Source organism: Ursus maritimus, unplaced genomic scaffold, assembly GCF_017311325.1.
Source record: "Ursus maritimus isolate PB19 unplaced genomic scaffold, ASM1731132v1 scaffold_23, whole genome shotgun sequence".
Lineage (NCBI taxonomy): Eukaryota > Metazoa > Chordata > Mammalia > Carnivora > Ursidae > Ursus > Ursus maritimus.
The window spans coordinates 46,932,780-46,952,422 of record NW_024424786.1 but is presented as its reverse complement, the minus strand read 5'-3'; the positions used below and the strand labels follow the sequence as shown (position 1 = coordinate 46,952,422).

At 64.1% G+C, this 19,643-nt stretch overlaps 2 protein-coding genes and 1 long non-coding RNA gene across 5 annotated transcripts; 1 reads left to right on the top strand and 2 right to left on the bottom strand.

Annotated features, from left to right (window-relative positions):
* Positions 1-570: 570 nt before the first annotated feature.
* On the top strand, positions 571-6,997 carry LOC103671040. The gene is made up of 3 exons (XR_570716.2): positions 571-736; positions 4,263-4,432; positions 5,529-6,997. It is a non-coding gene; the product is annotated as an uncharacterized LOC103671040 (long non-coding RNA).
* Positions 6,998-8,808: 1,811 nt separating this feature from the next.
* Positions 8,809-11,378, bottom strand: CEND1 (cell cycle exit and neuronal differentiation 1). The gene is made up of 2 exons (XM_040639735.1): positions 11,264-11,378; positions 8,809-9,853 (listed from the first exon to the last, which is right to left on the bottom strand). Exon 2 carries the CDS (start codon positions 9,753-9,755, stop codon positions 9,306-9,308), a length of 450 nt encoding a protein of 149 aa, XP_040495669.1. The 5' UTR covers positions 9,756-9,853; positions 11,264-11,378; the 3' UTR covers positions 8,809-9,305.
* A 333-nt stretch (positions 11,379-11,711) lies between these two features.
* On the bottom strand, positions 11,712-19,446 carry SLC25A22 (solute carrier family 25 member 22). 3 transcript variants are annotated; one of them, XM_040639725.1, is made up of 11 exons: positions 19,415-19,446; positions 17,146-17,312; positions 16,010-16,188; positions 15,780-15,905; positions 15,540-15,595; positions 14,705-14,795; positions 14,071-14,189; positions 13,779-13,953; positions 13,540-13,694; positions 13,385-13,460; positions 11,712-13,312 (listed from the first exon to the last, which is right to left on the bottom strand). In XM_040639725.1, the coding sequence occupies exons 3-11, from the start codon at positions 16,027-16,029 to the stop codon at positions 13,159-13,161; spliced, it is 972 nt and encodes a 323-aa protein (XP_040495659.1). In that variant the 5' UTR covers positions 16,030-16,188; positions 17,146-17,312; positions 19,415-19,446; the 3' UTR covers positions 11,712-13,158. The 3 variants fall into 3 exon arrangements, with proteins under 3 accessions (XP_040495659.1, XP_040495660.1, XP_040495661.1); XM_040639726.1 differs by lacking the exon at positions 19,415-19,446 and having other exon boundaries at positions 16,010-16,176; positions 17,146-17,318; XM_040639727.1 differs by lacking the exon at positions 19,415-19,446 and having other exon boundaries at positions 16,010-16,171; positions 17,146-17,318.
* Between the last annotated feature and the right edge of the window lie 197 nt (positions 19,447-19,643).

The following is a 19,643-nucleotide window of genomic DNA, read 5'->3' as shown; positions in this document are numbered from 1 at the left end:
GGGCCAGGGACACCGGCGGCGCCCCCTTTTCAAGGCGGGGCTTCCACCTGCTTCCCCGAAGCGCCGCAAGGGGGAACCGCTCGGGGTCGCCGCTGGACGCCAGCCCGTCCTCGCGAGCCTCACCCTCGGCGGCGCCGCTGGCCACGAGGAGGCAGGCGGGCCGGCTCGGGAGTCGCTCGGACGCCATCGCCTCCGCCGGGCCCGGCGCGGCCTGCGCATGCGCGAAGCGTGCGTGTGCGTGTGTGCGTGTGTGCGCGCGCGCGCTCGCGGCCGGGAAGCACCGGTCACGTGCTGCGGCGTCTGGAGGCGGGGCCGCGAGCGGCGCCGGGCGCAGGCGCCATCTGTTCTCCTGCCCGGCCCCGCCCCCCTAGCGCTGTTCGGGTTTCCGGTCCGCCCCGCGCTTCTGCGTCCTCGGCCCGCCCCCGGCCCAGCCAGCTTGGTGGGCGGTGCCGGGGCGGCGGGGGTGGGGGCGGTTTCGGGAGTTGGGGCGGTGCCAGAAGCGGGGTGAGCGCGAGCGGGGGAGGCCCTGAGGGCTAGGGGGCGTGCAGGCGGGGTTCGGAGCTTGGCTGCAGGGCCGCGGGAGAGAGCGCGGGCCGGCTTCCCTGGCGGACGTCTCAGCAGCCCTGGCGGACCCCTGGCCCGGCCCCGGTCGCAGTCAGGAACACGGTGCCTTCCCCTTTTCCTCGTCCGTTGGGACAGGAGCGTGAACCAGGACAGAGGACCCCTGCCCCTGGACGTGGGTACCTCCCTTTGGATGGAGGTCCCTCCCTGTAATTAAGGGACTCCTCCCAGCGGGCAAAAGTCCCTTCTCGTGGGTGATGGTCCCTGCTTCATGGATTTGGACATTTAAGCCTTGATCACTGAGGGACTGGAGACACAGCGTGGAATGCCAAGGGGCAAAGCGCCCTGGCCAGTGGGGCTGATGTCCTGGGGGTGGGGGCTTGGAACATGTTTGTTAGTGAGTGAGAGGAGTGGTGGGGTGGGCCGGCTCACANGGAGAGGAGGTGGGGGAGGTGGGAGGGGTGCGAGCTCAGAGGGAAATGGGGGAGCACGTCTACGGAGGCAAACACTTTAAGGAGGACACTCCCCTGGGCAGAGAGGGCGGACCTGCAGCGGTGGGTCCTTGTGCAGGCAGGGGTGGGAGTCCAGGCCAGGGAGGGGTCTGCAGGTGTGCGCACCATGGGGGGCAGGAGGGATGGGTTCAGCCTCACCAGGATGGTTGTGATGGCATCCGGGGTGAGTGGGGCTCAGCGGAGTCCCTGGAAGAATATGGGTGTCACTTCCTGAGATGATTCCAGGCGCTGAGTCTGGTAAGGAAATCCGAGCTGCCTCTGGAGCAGTGTTTCCATTGGTTGTGTGGGAAGGAGTCAGGTGAGTAGACATGTGGGTCATCAGCAGGTTGTGAGGTGCTCTCTAAGGCCTAGGCTAGAGAGAAAGGAGGCCAGTAGAGGGCCTTGGGCGCAAGACTGCAAGACGGTGGTAAGGAGGGACGGTCCCACCCCTTGGCCCCCACAGGCCACTCTCCAGGACCCCTTGCTTTCAGGGTAGAAGGGCAGACAGTAGGGTTCCCTCAAGGTCCTGCCAGCCTCTGCTCTGACTAGGGAAACCTTTGTCATGGATAAGAAATGCCAAAGTGGTCGAGGTTAGGCCAAGGTGCCTCTCCTGGGCACCCCTGCCTCCACAACCACTGGCTCTGTCCTCTGCCTGGCGAGGCCCCACACTCCCACAGCTCCTGACTACCAGCGACCCTCAATGTCTGCAGGGCCCTCCTATCATGAGTGAAGCAGGAGCTAGGGGCTCCTGGCCCTGGCAGGGCCTCAGGACAGGGGACAGAAGCCGTGAGGATGGGTGGGGGACTTTGGATAGAGACCCACAGGCCTAAGGTCAGACCATAGGCTAGGCCTAGACACAGTAAAAGGTTTCTGGGTGTAGGGTGGGCCCCCACATGCACATTTGTGGGACCCAGGGGCTGGAATTGCCAGGCTGCTGCAGGGGCCCTGGGATCCTCCTGCAGGCCCAGTCCCCCCACACCACCCCAGGGCAGCCCTGACACCTACCTCCTTGTGCATCACAGAGCCTCATTAAGCCACAGCGGTCTTCTCTGTCACTAAGAGGACAGACGAGGTAGCCTGGCTGTGGCACCGCACAGCAAGGCTGATGTGTGTATGTGCGTGTATGCGCAAGTGTGCCCCTGTGCTCACAGGTAGCGTGCACTCCACTAGACGCGTGGGTCCTTGCAGGATGCCTGCCGGAAAGACCCACCTGCCCGAGCAGGAGCAGACGCTCTAGCCCAGGTTCCCCGTGTGCACACAGTCCTGCACGTGTGCATGACCCCAACCCCAGTCCAGGGCAGTGTGTTTGGGCGTGTCAGTGGCTCCCAGCACAGGCAAGCCTGTAAGGGTCCGGGTCCCTCATGGCATTTGGAGTTGGGGTGGGCAGCGTGCCCGGGGGCAGGTGTGGTGATAGGAGGCGTTAGTCTGGGTCTGGCCGTGCCTGCCTCCCCGTGTGGGCCCCTGTGGACAGTGAGGACTTGGACAAGAGGACGCCGGAGGCCCTGCCCTGGTGACTGGGGTTAGCCCTTAGTGGGGGTAGCCCCCAGGCGAGGTTGTGGTCTGTTGCCCTCTGCACCCACACAGTCATGCTGGCTCATCTCCCCACTTCCCGAGTGGGTTCCCATTCCAGTGGGTCAGCCCCTTGCCCCGTAGAGCCCTTCACCCCCAACAGGTGAGGAGAGGGGCGCTACTCAGGCCCTGCCTTGGGCGTGACCGGGGCTGCTGCAGGGGGATGAAGTGGCAGTTAGCTCTTCCTCCTGGGGCAGAGCACAGGAGAGTCTCAGAGGACAGACGGGTCTGCAGCCAGTGGCCCATGACTGGACGACTGTCTCCTGGGAAGGATCCAGGCCTGGGGGACAAGGGTCTTCCCCTCCAGGGCCTTGTAGTGGGAGTAGCCCCCTCTCCATCCCCAGGCCCTCCCCAGGCTCTTGCCAGAGTCCCAGCTGAGGTGCTGAGGTGTGGGGTCAGGGGCATGGAGTTCTAGGGCACCATCTGCAAGTTGTTCTGGTACCTCATCCCGTAGTGACTGCCCGGGCAGAGGGAAGGTTGGCAGAGGGGGCTTGGGGGCCAGGCACAGAGCTCTGCTGCCTCAGACTGATGCCCTTGAACCTGGGGTTTTGCTTTTGTTCAGGGACCCTGGAACACGAGGTGCAGGGGGTCCCGTGACATGCTGTCATGCACCGGTCAGAAGGTTTTGTTTTTCATTCCCGTCTCTGGAAGTTGCTCCAGATGGAGCAAGGGTGGATGAATGGGGGGCCGTTCCTGGGGGGCCTTTCCAGCAGGTGGGCTAGCCAAAGCCTCGGGACCCCCAGGCTCCCTTGCTTCCTTCCTTTCCAGAGTGTGCCTGAGCCGTTCCCTGGGAGATTTGCCCTTGCTCCCCTCCCTCTGAAATGCTGGAGTGCCTCTTTGTATGGCAAACTCCTAACTGTCCTTCAAAGCCCTTGGGCACCAGAGGCATCATTCCCTTTCTGAGAATCCCCCCTAAACTCACAGGGCTGCCCTGAGTGACCCCCCTCAATTAGGTCAGCCTGACCACTGCGTGGACCTCAGATGGGAGACTTGGGACTGGGTGCTCTCTCAGGGTGGGTGTGTCATGGGCAGCCCTGCCAGCCAGGCCGCCAGCCAGGTGACCCATGTCCTGGACCCCAGATGCATCCCTCTTCCCAGCAGGGCTCAGGCTTTGGGCTCCTCTTTGGCTGAGGCCGGGCTGGGTGGGATCTGGAGACTTAGACCCCCAGCACTTGTGAGTCATGCAGACCCTGAACCGGACAGCAGAGGGTGGCAGCCCCTAGGGCATGGGGCTGCCGAGTCCAGGGGAGTGGCTGGGAGCCCATGGTCCCTTCACCACGGTCCCTTCACACTACTTGGCAGTAGTGTGGAGAGGGTGGGAGCAGCTGGTTCCACGTCTGCCTTCCAGGCTGGCAGGGTGTGGCCTGAAGATGTCAGCCAAGTGGGCGGGCAGTTTGGTGGCCCGGAGTGCAGTGGTGTGACAGGGCGGCAGGCTGCATCCTGCCCAGGACATTAGGACAGGGATCCATGGGTACCTGGGAGGATCCCAAGGAGTGTCTGAACGGGGTCCCCCTCAAACACACCTCCAGGGACCACTGTGCTGGGTGGGGGCGACTGGTGAGATACCCTCAGCCTTTCTTCCCATATGCCGGGGGGGGGGGTCCCAGCGATGTCACCTGGGCGCCCTCTGCAACACCACAGGGGTGAGCTGCTCTCCTGCCAGGACAGGTGTCCCCTGTGCTGAGGCCGGCGGGTGCTCACCAACCCTCTGACAGCCCTCGCCAGCCGGAGACACCAGACAGAGACGTCCAGGCACGCCAGGAGCAGCCACGGGGACACAGGAGCTTCTGCCTGTCTGGCCCGAGGACCGGGTATGAGGTCAGGGAGCCGCTGGGCCGGGGCGGGGGGGGCAGGGGGTGCTGAAGACCCAGGAGTCCGAGGACTGACCCGCAGCAGCTGGGGTGCGGCTCCGGAGCCGAGTCGCCTGCTACCTGTGCCTTCTGTGGGGTATTGATTACTCTGCCCCAGTGAAAGAAGAGAGGTTCTAGGGCACCCCACGTGGCCCCATGCCCATCTCTGGGGAGGAGGACAGGGTCCGGAGACACTGGTCAGCTCTACTCCCTGGTCACACCAAGAATGCATTCCAGGATGGGAGTCCCCAAAGGGACTTGCACACTCTTGGGGGAGGGAAGGGGTGCTAGAGAGAAAAACAAGGTGGACCCCTCCGCCCACATCGTCTGCATCCTTATAACCTACCCACCCGTGTCCTCCAAAGCCCACGTGCGGCATGACATGGCGTGGCCTGGCGATGGGAAGACCTGAGGTGCCGGTACAGGGCTCAGAGCCCAGGTCTCCGGGGAGTCCCTGTGGTGCCCTGGGAGGCAGGGCCTCCCTCTGACAGTGCCCAGCCGGTGGACACCTCTGTCCCAGGAGATAACGCTCCCACCTGAGTTTTCTTATTTTCCTGATGATCTTGAAAGTTTGATTTAGATTCACAGTACGTACTTTTTTTTTTTAAGGTTTTATTTTTGTAAGTAATCTCTACCCCCGACGTGGGGCTTGAACTTACAGCCCCACGATCATGAGTCATATGCTCCACCAGCTGAGCCAGCCAGGCGCCCCTGTTGTATGTACTTTTTACACACCGAATACTTCTTATAGCTGGTATTTTTTTAAGACCTTAAAAGTAGTTCTGTAGGCCAGCCTTGGGGGCACCTGGGTGGCTCAGTCGGTGAAGCGTCTGCCTTTGGCTCAGGTCATGACCCTGGGGTCCTGGGATCGAGCCCCGTGTCGGGGAGTCTGCCCCTCCCCTCTCCTCCCCGCTTGTGCTGGCTCATGTCCCTCGTGTGCTCTCTGTCACTATCTTTGTCTCGCTCTCTCTCTCAAAACAAAACAAAACCCCAAAAAACCAGCCCTGGACATCCCTAGGAGTTTGCTTCATTTTGTAAAGGTCCTCCATTACTCCAGTTTAGGGACACGATGGGACAGAAGCGGAGCATCAGAACCGCACACGGCGCCCCAGGGACACCAGCTAACTTAGTCTCACATTCCCAGGGAGAGGACTGCAAACTGAGTGTGTGTGGGAAATTAGAAATAAAGAAACAGGAGATCACCACCAAGTGACACCACGAAGCTACACGGACAGGCAGCTGGTGCCAGCCGACCCGGGCTCAGAACAGGCCTGGCCGTGCTGAGCAGTGAGCGGCCAGGGAAGCAGCGTCAGGTTGGCAGGGACCGTCCACAGCCTGAGCCCCCTCGGATCTGCTGATGGAAAAGAAGGAACACTGGGCCTCCAGCTGACTTCACGCACAAAACCGAAGGTCCACAGATAGACTGAAACGTGACGTTTACTAAACATGAGCAAACGCCAAGAATAGGAGCCTGAAATAAGGAAGAGTGTCCGCCCTTCTAGCCGAGATCCCAAAGCGTTTACGGTAGGGGGGACAGGAGTTACAGGTCATAAACTCAGACTTCAGAACTCCTGTGCTCAGGAGACAGAACAAAAGGGAAGCCAGCCACGGAGTGAAGAGGTTTGCAGTGCGACGCAGGCTTGGCGGGCGAGATGTAGAGAAGTCCTCCAAATAAATGAGAAGAAGGCATTCCATCCAACAGGAAGACGGACAACTAACACCAACAGGAAGAATCACAAAAGGCACGACCCAAATGGCCAAGAACTTTGTGAAAAGAAGCACATTAGATCCACGTGAAAAGAAACAAGCAAAAGAGGCCAGTTCGCCTCACTTGGACTAGCACCCTGGCCCGTGTGGCCACGGCTGGGGAGCAGTGCCCTCGAGGCCAACCCCCAGGCTCCAGGCGGAGCAGCAGGGTTTAAGATGCGCGCACCGTGCGACCCAGCGACGCAGCTGCCCGTGGATACCCAAGAGGAGGGACTGCAGGGTCTTGGAGAGAGATGAGCGTCTCCACGGTCACAGCAGCGGTAACCCACAACAGCAGAAACGTGGAAGCAGCCCAGGTGTCTGTCGACAGACAAGCGGATAAACGTGGTCCATCCACACACCGGACTGTCACTCGGCCTGAACACAGAGGGACACGCTGACACCGGCCACAGCGTGGATGGACCTGGGGGACGTGACGCTGAGTGAAACAGGCCAGACACAAAGGGACAAATACTGCAGGATTCACCCACACGAGGTCCCTAGGGTCTCCAGATTCACAGGGACAAAGAGTGGACGGTGGGCGCTGGGGCCGGGGGAGGGACGGGGGTCGGTGTCTCACGGGGACAGTTTCCATTTGGGAAGTTGGAAAGTTCTGGAGACGGACGGTGGGGACGGCTGCACAGCATGAACGTGCTTGGTGCCGGAGCTGTGCACTTGGTGGCTAAGATGGTAAACCTCACGTTATGTGTATTTTACCACAATAAAGCAGAAGATACAAGGGGCGTTACAAGGATCTTCACCACCGCTCTGTTTGGAAACAAGCCCGGCGTCCTGTGAATCGATGAACACAAGGGGCCACATGGGGCGGAATACCCGCATCGAGGGGCCAAGCTGGGGACTTCTGGTTGAAGATGACAGGACTCGTCCTCACGGGCGCCTCTGCTCACTGAAAACATTCTCCAAACTATCAGAGGGGTTTGTTTTTAAGGTGCAAGCCGCAGAACGGAGAGAGTGGGAGAGGGGACCGCACAGCCAAAGGGGGCAAGCGGCCCGACGTGCTCGGACAGCAGCCCTGGCACCTGCGGGGCAGGGGGGCCAGAGGCTGGACCTGGGGGCTGTTTCTGCCTTCCTCCACAGCGCCCCGCCCCGTGTGGCACGTTCTGGCCAGGTGGCTCAGGACTTTGAGGAACGGAGTGGGGGGGGGGGTGGGCAGGGGTCGGGAGGAGGCTCCAGGACTCGGAGGAGGGGCGTGTCTGGGCGAGGGTGACGGGACTGTTTTGGATGTTTCACTTGAAGGAAGTTCTCCGGACTTGCCTGGGCCTGCTATGTGGGTACAGGGACTGGGCGTGCCACCCTGGGAGGGTGGGTACCAGGAAAAGAAGGGAAGGGCGTGCCCCCAACACATCAGCTCCGAGAGGCTGGGGGCAGGAGGGGCCCAGAGTGACAAAGCCCACAGGAGGGCTTCTGGACCCAGCAGGGTCTTGCTCTCCCAGACCCTGCCCCTACAGCCTTGCCCACAGCTGGGAGGGGGCAGGCAGGCCCAACCAGTTGGGTCATCTGGCCAGAGTGGGCTCAGGGAGCTGTGGGCAGTGGGGCGGGAAGAGGAGGAAAGCCCATCGTTCCAGTCTCCTCTGTGCCCCACACTGCAGACAGGGGTGGAGAAAGACTTACCCCCTGGCCTCAGACGTCAGAGCGAGGTCCTCCTTCCCCCTCCCATGTCCTTACTGCTCCAGTCCCAGCCCTGCCCTGTGCACTGTGGCTGGCAGCCCAGGTGGTGAGAGTCCCTCTGGGGTCTGGCTGTCTGGGATGGGGCAGGGCCCAGGATCAAAGCATGGGGGTGGCGGGAGGTGGGGGGTGGTGGCAGCTGAAGCTCCCTATTCCTCCTTGGAAAGCCTGGTGGTGTGGCTATGTGACCACCCCCACACCCCCATGGGAAGCCCTTGCCTTTCCCCGCCCCAGGTAGGTGAGGACACCAGCCCAGCCATTAGACAACAGAGTTTATTTCAGACTCAGCCTCCACTCAGGCCCAGGGTTCCAGCGGTTGGCTGGCCAGGCCAGGGCGTGTCCGTGCCCACAGTGCCCATGGCCACCCTCTAGAGCCCGCCCACTGCCATCGTGCCACGGGCCACGCTGGGATCCGATGTGCTGAGGAGGGACCGCAGAGCACAGTCGCCCTCCAGGCACAACAGGGTGGTGGACGTGGGCGATGGTCACCCACCGAGCAGCTCTACTCTACCTGTGTTATTGCATTTATACGCTTGTTAGAATCAAAGGACACTGGGTGAGGTGGGAGGGGCGGTCTACAGGGGTGAGGCTAGCGTAGCCACCGGGCAGATCCTCGACATCCCCCCATCCCCGGCCTCCCTGCCAGGCTCTCAGCTGCCCCAAGGACAATTGCTGCAGGACGAGGAAGAGTCAGGGCAGGAAGTGAGGTGGCCCCAGCCTCAGCGGCTCCCCTGGAAGGCGAATGGTGGAAGTCCCCCCAGACCGGCCTGTGGGCTCTGTCCACCCAGCCAGGGTGCAGGCGGTGGACAGAGGTGGCATGGAAGCACTGCCACAGCTTGGTTCGGGTCAGCCCACTGCCCAGGCCCTGCCCAGCTACAAAGAAAGAGCAGAAATGGGGCGAGTGAGACAGCCATACCCTTTAATGTCCCCACATGGGCTGGGCCCTCGCTGGAGCCCATCCCGGACCCCTGCCCAACCCTGGGGAATCGTCCGGACTCTGCTGCCAGGAAGCGCACGGGATCACGGAGGCCTCTCGGGACCGGCTGGCACACGCGAGTGTGCCCACGGTGAACACGCCTGCCCGTAGGCAAGAGGGCCACACTCGAGATCCACTCCTCCCGCTGCCCCCCGGTATCGTGGCCCTGGCCGAGACCTCTGCCCCACGTGGGAGCTCTGTCCTGTGCTGCTCAGTAAACCCTGGAGCCTGGGAGGGGGATGTGCCGGGGGCCAGCGAGGGAGCTTGGGGGCCCTGTCCGTGTCTGTCCCTCTGCGTGTGTGGGGGTATACATGTCTATATGGTACGCGTGTACGGGTGTATAGATAGCTGTGTGTGAGCTCGGCATGCACTAGGCTCCTGAGATCTGTACAGGAAGTGGCTGTGCCCCCACCTGGGCACCAGCCATCATTTTTTCCGGGCCAGGAAGGCCACACCAAGAATTAGGGCTACGGCTGCCACGGCCACACCCCCAGCCACCAGCAGGGGGGTCAAGTTCTCAAAGGGGCAAGGGCCACGGCCCCCTGGACCCCCGCTGGGGGCTTCATCCTCCTCAGCCCCATCCCCAGGGCCCTTGGGCTCGGGGGTGGCATCGGAGCTGCCGGGTGCTGCAGGGGCCGGCTTCAGGTTGCTGTGGTTATTGAGAAGGGTAGGGTCTGCCTTGGCCGGGGTCTTCTTGGCAGTTGGTGGTGTGGGGGCCGCCGGAGGCTCTTGCTTCTCTGCTTGGGCCTCCTTCTTCCCAGGCTTAGCTGAGGGGGCTTTCCCATCTGCAGCTGGCGGGGCTCTGGCCTCAGCAGCGGCCTGTGGAGCCTTGGTGTCAGGCTTGGGGCTGCTGGTCGCCTTCCCCCTGGACTCCATGGTGGGCGGTGCTGGCAGGCTACGTGGGGTGTGTGTGAACAGACAGGTAGCTGGAACTCAGCGGCTCAGGACAGCTCACCCCTGGGCATTATCTAGGCCTGGAGAAAGACACAATGAGGCTGTGGCAAGAGACTCAGCTCTCCTGTTCAGCCCCCTCCCGTCTTGTCCCCATGGAGACCCTGCCCAGTTCTCTGGATCACCCCTCCCCCCAGGAGACCCCACTCAGGATGTTCTGCTTCCAGGGCCTGATCTCCATCTGCCCCCCCCCCCACTCCCTGAGAAGCCCCTCCAACCACACACGCAGAGCCCGCTGGCCCTGAACAGGCTGGGGGTGCAGGATGAGACCAGCCATCCGCAACATGGTCCTGCCCATACACGTGCTATTTCCATCTGGCCCGGGGTAGGGAGGCCCTGATGGGGAAGTGAGAGCCCACCCAGTCCTCAGGAGGATGTGTGGTCACTGGAGGGCGTGGCAGCTATGGTGTGCCTGGGCAGAAGCAACTGTGCACCTTCCTGGGAGGACTGGGTCCAAGTGGAGAGGAGGGCAAGGCAGGAACCCAGAGTCTGTGCTCTCTGGTGCCAGTGGGGGGGAATGGGCCCAAGGCTGCCAGAACGGGGGTACAGCACACCTGAGGTGTTTCCCTGGGAGGCTGGAGAAGCCAGTCAGGCAGGCAGTGACAGGCCCTGTGCCTCCCGGCAAGCCACCTGCCCCTCCCCAGCTGCCGGTACCCACCCCCAAGACCAGCTTCTCCTGCTCCAGTTCAAGGACAGGGAGTCCTTCCTGAGTCTGGGGCTGTGCCTGCCTCTCGGGCAAGGGGTGGGGAGGGTGTCCCTGGTGTGAGCCTGGGGTGGACACATGCCATGTCCATCAGCCTCAGCATCCTCAAACCTGGGCCAGGGCAGAGGATGGGGGCTCCAGACTATGGGAAAAGCCTGGCCCAGATCCTCAATGTCTGAGTTGGCGAGTACTGGGTTTACTGGGCTGGGCCTGAGCCATCTCTCCCTGAACACCTAGACACCACCTGACTGCCTCTCCTCCGAGAGGATTAGAACCCCCCCCCCGCCCTTCCCCACAGGGGGAGGGAGCCCATGGGGGAAGCTGCGGCCCAGGTTTTCCACCCAGGCCAGGCACACTAACCACACCTGAAGGTCACCTGTAGGTCACAGCATAATGGGGGTGTCCCAGTGAGCAGCCCAGCTGCTGCCCTGCTTCCCAGGGAGTCCCAGCAGCCCCTCAACCCCTAGTGCTCTGGATGGGCACCCCGCTGCTGGGCGTCAAGTTTGCAAAGGGCAGGTGGTCTCCTCCCCGCCCCCCCACCCCCTGTTATTTTTGGTTCACAATGACGTCAGCCGGTGCCCCCTCCCCCTCCCAGGAGCCGCTGGGCTGGAGAGAGCGAGGGGCCCGGCATGCGCCCCCAGTGACCTTCAAGGCGGGAGCCGCCCACTCGCCCCGCGCGGCCGCCCCGTCACACCCCGGGCCCCAGGCCCCGTAGCCCCCGTTGTCTTACGCTGCTGCTCCCGGCGCTCCCACCTCGGCGCTGCGCGCTCTCCGCGGGACCAGGGCGGGCGGCGGCTGCGGCTGCGGCTGCGGGGACTGGGAGTTTCCCACAATGCACTGTTCTCGGCGCCGCCAGCCGCGGAGGCGGGGCCACATCACCCCAGCGCCGCCCCCTCTTGGCCACCCCGGCGCCCCCGGCTGGTGGGGCAGTCTGGGGCCCCCAAGCCCAAGCTCCCCTTTTGATCCCAAGGACGGCTTGCAGTCAGGGAAGAAAGGGGGCTGCCCTTCCCGCGCCCCCAAACCAGCCAGTGCGGGCGGCAGGGGGCCCTCCTCCCGGGCCCTGTGTCGGCCAGCGGGTGGGTGGGCCGAGGGAGGTCCGCAGGGGCAGCAGGTTGCAAAATGAGAGGCTACCCTCGCCCCCGCCCCGCCCTGCCCTAACAGATTTCAGAGAGAAGGTGTCTACTTAGAATATTTATTTATCTTCTCACAGGACAAGACACAAAAAGTTACAACTTCTTAAAACTCTTCAAAACAAAAAATATAATTCTGTAAGCAGCAGCAGCAGCTTCCAAGGTTCAGATGTGGTGGGAGAGGGCAGCTCCCAGGAACAACCGTGAACTGGGGGGCCCAGGCCTGAGCCCCAGGTAGTGTCACCGGGAAGGGGCCTCCGAGGAGGGAGACCAGGTGGGGGTACACAGCACCGGCACATCGGGGTCGATCACCAACACAATCACGTGGCCTGGGGGGGGCGGGGCGGGCAGGCCTGCCTCAATTCACAACATCAATGAGGGAGGGCGGTTCGGGAGGGCAGAGCTTACAGTGTGGTCAGCGGCCTTATGCAAAGGCCCAGAAAGTAGGGTGGGCCCTGGGAGGACTGAGGGAGCAGACACCCCCAGGCTCCATACTGGTCCTCATGTCTGCCCTCCCCACTGGCCAATCCTGGACCCAGGGTTGGAGGGGGTCTCAGAAGAGGGGTCCGCTGAGGTGCAGCAAGAACCAGGCTGGGAAAATACATTCCTGAATGGGGTCAGAGGGGAGCCTAGGGTGCACACAGCACAAACACACACACATTACCTGGCCATGTGGGTAAGGCCAGCAGCCCCACCCCCCACCCCCAGCCCCATCTCTGAGGGGCCAGGCCAGTGGAGCGCTGGTGGACACAACCTGCTCCCCAGAACATTTGCACATGCACACAGACCTCACACGCTATGGGCCCCCAGCCTGGGGTGGGGGTAGAGAGGCCCACCAGGAGGGATGCTGGGTCCCACATTGGAATGGGGGGCTTGCCCTGGGAGTCAGAACTCCATGTGACCCCCGCCTGGGACTCCTGGCTCAAAATGGGGGGCAGGAGACCCCAATCCTCCCACAAGGCTAGCTGGGGGACAAAGTGGAGTCCTGGCCAAGGCAAGAAGGGCAGCGGCAGGGAGAGGCTGGACGGATGGACACAGGGAGGGACAGAGCACTTGTACTCAGCAAGTTAATAAATAGGTTTGTGCGGGGTCCCCTTTGTGGACTAGGGGCCAAGCCTCGGGGACGAGAGCTGGTAGACTGGAGGGTAGGGTCCCGCCTGCCTAGCCCAGGCCTGGGGGGCCCAGCCCAGAGACCAGCTCTGTTCCTGGGGTACTCAGGCCGGGGCGGAGCTGTGGCGGGGGCTGGCTCCAGGAATGTAAAGATTTCTGCGTTTTCTACATAAATAAGACATTGGTCCCAGTGGGGGTGCAGGCAGGACCCCTCAGGGGCCCCTGTGTGCACCACCCATGTGGACCCTGCACCCCTTCCTCTGCTTCCCCCCATCCACGTGGGAAGGCTGGGGAGAGACTTTCTCCCGCTCGGTCCTGGGCGGGCCACCTGGCTCCGGCCCCACTCTGGTCCCAATTGGCTGGAGGGCGTGGGCGGCCGCCAGGCTCAGGGCTGGGGTCGCTGCAGCAGGTCCAGCAGCGTCTCTGCGATGCCCAGGAAGTAGACCACTTGAGCAATGCCGAACAGCGGGGCGATGACCAGGGCACGACAGTAGGCGCCCTTCAGGAAGGCTGAGGGGCCCTCGTGCCTCAGGATCTTCCTGCGGGGAGAGGGTGGTCAGGGCCCCACCGGCCTGCGGTCCACCCCCGCCCCGCCCCTAGGGCCTTCCCACCTGGCACAGTCCAGGAACCCCGTGTAGGTGTCCTCGTTCACGCCGCGCTGTAGTGACTGGAGTCTTGTCTTCACCACTGCAGGGGGGAGTGCAGGTCAGCGCAGGCCCAGCCCACCTCCACCCCCACCCCTGCAGGACCTAGTCCAGGCACTGACCATCACAGGGGTTGACGGCCACGGCGGCCGCGCTCCCGGCCACACAGCCAGCCAGAAACGACACGTAGAAAGGAGACTTCTCCCCGGATGCCGGACGGCCCAGCTGGTTCAGGTTGGCAAAGAGGGGGAAGTAGACAATGGAGAAGGGGACGTCCCTGTGGGGGGAGGAAGGGACCCTGGTGACCCAGAGGTGCACAGTGGCCAGGCCTCCCTCCTCCCACCCTCACCCTCCCTCCCACCTGAGCAGTGTGGCCCCCAGTCCCTTGTAGAGGCCAGCGATGCCCCGGCTCCGAAGCAGGTCCCGGGTCAGCTGGGTGGCTGTGGGCCGGGGGGCAGCTGGAGCCTCCACGGAGGGCTGGGCGCCCCCTTGGGCTGACAGCTGGGCCTGGGCATCCAGTATCTTCTTCTGGGCAGCTGGGGAGAGAAGAGATGGGCCTGCTGGCTCCCCCTCCTACTGCCTCCCACGGGGCAGGGGATGGGGCTCCAGCTGTTGCCCCCACCCAGCTGTTGCCCCTCCTCCCACACCCTCACCAATGCGGCCTGCGTCCTGAAGCTGGATCTTCAGCATTTCCATGGGCGTGGTCACGATCACCTGGCAGGTGCCAGCCCCACAGCCCGCCAGCATCTCCTTAACCAGGGTCAGCTTCTGCCTGTGGAGAAGGGGTACGGGCCGTGGTGCAGATGCAGAAGCCTCTGCTGCCCTGAGCGTGCAGGGGAATGGGAGTGGCAGAGGCGGACGCAGCCCTGCAGGGGTACAGCACATGCCAGCCTCCGGTACCCCTGCAGGCCCTCCAGCAATGGGCACCGAGCCCAACAGACAGAGGGCCCCACAAGCAGGGCCTGGGAAAGGTGGAAGGGCCATTCTCAAGCAAACAGCAGTGGAAAAGGTAGGTGTCTCAAGTACCCAAAGGGCTACCCTCTCAGCCCCATCCCCTGACAGGGGAAAGCTGGTCGGTGCCCCCTGCAAATCCCACCCTACAAGGGCTGGTGCAGGTGGCTGGGGGCCAGGACCGCTGGGGCCGAAGCGCCACTGACTCAGCATCTGCTTCCTTCCCTGTGCAGGAGGCAGGGAGGACGAGAGGGAGGAGGTGAGGGGCAGAGCTTTTGTCCTCTGTCTGGAGGCACAGACCCCGCCCCCTCACAACCTTGGCCCGCAGCCCCTCACCCGTCCTTGGAGAGCTGGTATCGGAAGAAGTCGTTGGCGGCCAGCTTGATGGCCTTCTCTGGGGTGACAAGAGTCAGGTTCACAGCGGCTCCTGTGGGGCACAGCGGGGAGCACAGGCAGGTCAGTGGCCTGGGTTGGGGAGGCTCTCAGCCAGCAGTAGCCTCCCAGCTGGCAGAGACCCACCCCAGTCACTCCTTGGCTCCCCCTCCTGCCCTCTCACCCACATTGGTGCCAGGCAGGGCAGGACCAGGCAGGGACGGGGCAGTGGCTCCTCCAAGAGCTCCGCTCACCCTCCCTGCATGGTCTACCCATTCTGGCCTCCCTGAGGAATACCTCCCCTGGAGGACAGAAGGGCTCCCACGGCAGGGGCGGGGCACTGGGTGGAGGACACAGGCTGGTGGTGAGCTAGGGCCGGGGGAGGCAGTGGCGGGTCCCTCCGCACAGTGTCTGGGCAAAGCCAGTCTTGGGGATTGTCTCCTAAGCGGCTTTGCAGTGGTGTCCCTGCCCGCCTCCGGTCTCCCAGCACAGATGGAGTCCCACCTGCCCCGGAAGACAGGGGAGAAGGCTGCAGCCACCACGGTGAAGACACAGTGTCCTGTCGTGCCTGCCGGCAGTGGCAGCAGGTGGGGGATGGGGCCGATGCGCTGGGAGGACCGCTGAGAACTGCCCCTTCCCAGACAGCCCACCCTGTGTCACTCGCCCAGCACTCAGGTCCCACGGGCCACGTCCACACTTACACACCAGGCCCAAGAGGGCTGCCCTGCCTGGCTTTGCCACCTGCCTCCCCCCAGGTGCAGGAGGGTGCCACCCACACCTGCCCCACCCCCAGCCTCACCGCGGTACATGCCGAAGTAGCCCTCTGAGCGGATGGTCTTGATGAGGCAGTCGGACCTGCAGGAGGCGGGGGTGAGCTGGGGGCCAGTCACGGCTCCAATCCTAGCCCTGACCTCAGCTTCCCCTCTTGTCAAACAAGGTGGGGGACGCAGGAGCTGGGCTTGTGAGTCTGAGCCTCACCCTGCCCCCGCCTCCCGTGGCCCCCGCCTCCCGTGGCCCCCGCCCCGCCCCGCACGCTCACATGCTGGTGTACACGCGCTGGCCATTCTGCTGGTTCTGCAGCCGCGTCTTGGCCAGGTCGATGGGGAACACACAGGTGACCCCGATCAGCCCAGCGATGCCGCCATTGATGAGCTTGGCTGGCAGACTGTGTGAGCAGAGGGAGTGTCAGGAGTGGCCTCCTCGGCCATCGGTCAGCACGACACACGGGGCGGGGTGGGGCCAAGACCAAAGGCAGGGCTGCGTTCTGACCTGATCTGCTTATCAGCCATTTAACTGAGCGCACCCAGGTAGGAGCCGGACAGCTGGACGCCAGCCAGTGGAGGACGGAGCGAGCAGCGGCGGCGGAGTGCGGGTGGACAGAGGGGGAAGGGGCGGCTCTCCACTCTCCAGGGACTTTCAAAACCACGGCTTCTGTTCTAGAACAGGCTCTGGGAATCAGCGGAGGGAGGGACACACCACTCAGAGGCGCACCAGAGAAATAAGCTTCCCCTCAAAACCCCCCTCCCATCCCTAGGGCCATCCTGTTTCCCCTCAAGGCGCCCCCGCCCCCGCCCGGCGCGTCTTCCCAGCTGGCCTCGCTCACGCTCACACACTCACGTGCACACCGAGCGGGCACAGGAGCGCAATCTGCCTTTAAAGGGCCAGGCGCCTCTGGGGAGTGAATCTGCCAGCCAGGCATCTCAACCCTGGACTGCGGTGACCCCCTCATCCTTGGGCAGCTGCAGCTGACGCCTGCCCCCTCCAGGATGGAGGCTGGAGGTGCTGAGGGGCCCCCCACAACCTGGGCTCAGCTCACAGCCACCCAGGTAGATGCTGCCACGCCAGGTACAGCCCCCACTCCCATGGACCCCAGACAGCCCCTCCCCTTGGAGAAGCGCCCTGCTCACCCACACCCAGCCCTGCACCCACTCTCCTATCCACCCTTTCCAGGAACCTCACTCCCAGACAGGCACACACACGCACAGACCAGATCCTCTGGAAGCTTCGGAGGTGTCTGGGGCACGGGGTACGGGGCAGCTGGGAAGGGGACAACTGAGGCTCCCTGTGTTTAGTTCCCCCATCCGCCCTAGGGGTTGGGGGAGACAGGGCCCCTCTCACTAGAGACAGGGCAGGGGAGCCAGAGCCAGTGGCAGAGCCTCCGGAGCCTCCTGTCGGGGGCCTCCCAGAGTCCTGGAGCCTTCCCCGCTGCCTCTTCCCTGGGCCCCCTCAGAGGCCAGCTGTCACAGGCTCTCACCCACAGCACTGCCGCCCACGGTCACAAGGCTGGCTCGCACCCCTGGTCCCTCTGAGGACCGGTGACCTTCACCTCAGCTTTCCTGGGCCATCTGTCCCTGTGTCCCCTGCCCCTCCAGCCCCACCACCCCGCAGCCCCCAGTCCCGCTCACCGTGAGGTGCACCTCCAGGACTACAGCCCGCACGGCTCACGGCCCACGGAGGAGACCCAGTGGCTGAGGGAGGTGCCCGTTGCCGGGATTGGCCGCCAGGTGGGGCGGGGCCGGCCTTGGGGGGGCGACTTTCTCTTTCACTTTGGGCGCGTTGAGGCTCTCAGCCGCTGCAGGAGAAGGGATGGGAGGGGGTGTGACAGCTTCTGAGGGGCAGGGCCCAGCCTCGGACACTTGATCAGCCCACGGGGCAAAGCCTGGCCAGCCGCCCACAGGAACCCCGGCCCATGGCCACCACGACCCCGGCTGCCCTGTGGGTTCCTGTCTGCAGCCTGCAGGCTGGATCTGTCTAGGGCTCCGGGACCCAGAGGATGGGGCGCTCTCTGTGCCCAGGCACCCTGTGGGCCTCTGTGGACAATCTGGTCCCGTGGGGGTAGAGATGGGTCTGTGCCCACTCCTGTTCGTGAGACCTGTGTGTCTGCTGGGTGAAGACACATTTCATGGAAACCTCACTCTAGGGCAGACGAAGACACACGTCTATTAAAAATCCAGGGCTGGGACAGGGGAGCTCAGATGGTTAAGCATCGGCCTTCGGCTCAGGTCACGATCCCAGGGTCCTGGGATGGAGCCCCGCATTGGGCTCCCTGCTCCACTGGGAGCCTGCTTCTCCCTCTCCCCTCCCCCTTGCTCCTGCGCACACACTCTCTAATAAATGAAGTCTTAAAAAAAAAAAAAAAGGCCAGGGAAGGGGTGGCTAGGTCTCAAGAGGCCTCTGGCTGCTACCCACAGGACTGTTCAGCTGGCAGGTCCAGAGGGCACGGGAATGGGCACTCCCAGAGCTCTCTGACCCGCCAAGGGGCCCCAGACACACACCCCAGGGCCTCCGTCCCCAGCACCTGCTTCCCCATGCCCTAGCCTGCAGATAAAAGTCTGACCCCTGAACTTCAACCTGACCTTTCCCTCCCCACCCCCACCCCACACACCTCCTGGTGTAGACTGGCTACAGCCAGCTCGCTGCAGCCCCAGGCTGTCAGGGGCAGGGTCTACAGTCTCTGCAGTCTCCTGAGACCCACCCCTGCCTCTGGGGGACTGAGTGAACCCTGCCACCTCCAGCATCACCAGACCCCACCTCCCACCTGGGGTAAGGGACACTGGGTGATGGGGGTCCCAGAAGTCAGACAGAGCGTCTAAAGTGAAGAGGAGAGCAGCTGTGCCAGGAAGAGAGGCAGGCCCGGGGACGCCAAGCCTGAGGAGACAGTCTGGGGTCTCACACTACATGCTTGAGGCTGCAGGATGGAGCAGGGAAGTGGGTCCTGGCCAGACAGCAGTGAGAATCAAGGGGCTCTCCCTGGGGAGACTGGCAAGGGTTCCGCTGGACGCAGAACCCCCCTTTGTTGGTCCTCGCTCTGTGGTTCCCACCCCAGCGACATCTGTGGAAGGACCTCCCTGTGCACCCCATGTTGCCACAGAAGCCCAGCAACCCCGGCCGGGCCTGAGGCCCAGGGCTGTTAGCCTTCACCGTCCTCCCGTCTCCACTTCTGCAGCCAAGTAAACTCAGGACGAAGGTAGGCAGTGGACAGCGCTGCCCACAGAGAGCACCACAGGATGATGCGTCTACTTCCAGACCCTCCCAGGGGTAAAATCTCCCACAAATGAAGCCGCTGGGCTCCCCCTCCCCCACCCTCACGGAAGGCGGTGGGGGTGAAGATCAGAGTCCGGCACTGGCCGCTGGCTGCCCATTCAATCTCCCCGCATCCCTTCCCCCTAGGGACGGGGGGGGGGCGCTTTCTATGCTGTCGGAGGGGCCCCAACCCACGAACAAAGGAGGCTTGGGGTGGAGGTTGCGGGCTCCAGCTCGGAGGCCGGCTCAGGCCCCTTGTCCCTCTTGGAGGGGGTCCAGACGGGGCCCAGACGGTCACGCTGCCCCCGCCAGGCGGTGGCGACTACAGCCACGCACGTGTCCACACAAGTCCGGCGGGGCCCCACGTGTGCGCCCCCCGCGGCCCGGCCTCCGCTTCTGGGGCTCTGGCCCAGCTTCCCACCCCGTGGGGACACGTGTGCGCGGGGAGCGCGCCCGGCACCGCCCGGGGTCGAGCACGGCCTCCCACACCCGGGCGGCAGCTGGTCGGAGCATCCGCCGGCCCGGGACCCCCCGGAGCCGCCTCGTCGGGGCAGCTGTCACCTCCCCCGGCCGCCTCGGCGCCCCTGGCCCCCGCAGCCGGGCAGCAGTCGGGTGGGCGCAGCGGAAGGGAGAGGCCGGGCAGCCACTCACCGCGCGCTCCGCCGCCGCCGCCGCCGCGCTCGCCTCCCCGCCGTGCCGCGCGCCCGGCTGCTCCTAATGCGCGGAGGCGCGCGCGCTCCGCCCCCTGCCCCCGGCCCTCGGCAAGCGGGCTCCGGCTCCCCCTCCCGGTCGCCGCGGCCACTGCGCCGGCCTGGCCCCAGCCGCGGGTCCCCAAAAGACCCTTCTTTGGCCTCTGGGCCTCACGGTCCTGCATGGGCCA

What these genes read in the sequence shown, in the direction of transcription:
- CEND1 (XM_040639735.1), bottom strand. Translation starts at nt 9,755, where the DNA reads ATGGAGTCCAGGGGGAAGGCGACCAGCAGCCCCAAGCCTGACACCAAG.
- SLC25A22 (XM_040639725.1), bottom strand. Translation starts at nt 16,029, where the DNA reads ATGGCTGATAAGCAGATCAG. An exon ending in ATGGCTGATAAGCAGATCAG is followed by an intron (nt 15,906 to 16,009) that starts GTCAGAACGCAG and finishes CTGCTCACACAG; the next exon opens with TCTGCCAGCCAAGCTCATCA. An exon ending in CTGGGGGCCACACTGCTCAG is followed by an intron (nt 13,695 to 13,778) that starts GTGGGAGGGAGG and finishes CTCCCCCCACAG; the next exon opens with GGACGTCCCCTTCTCCATTG.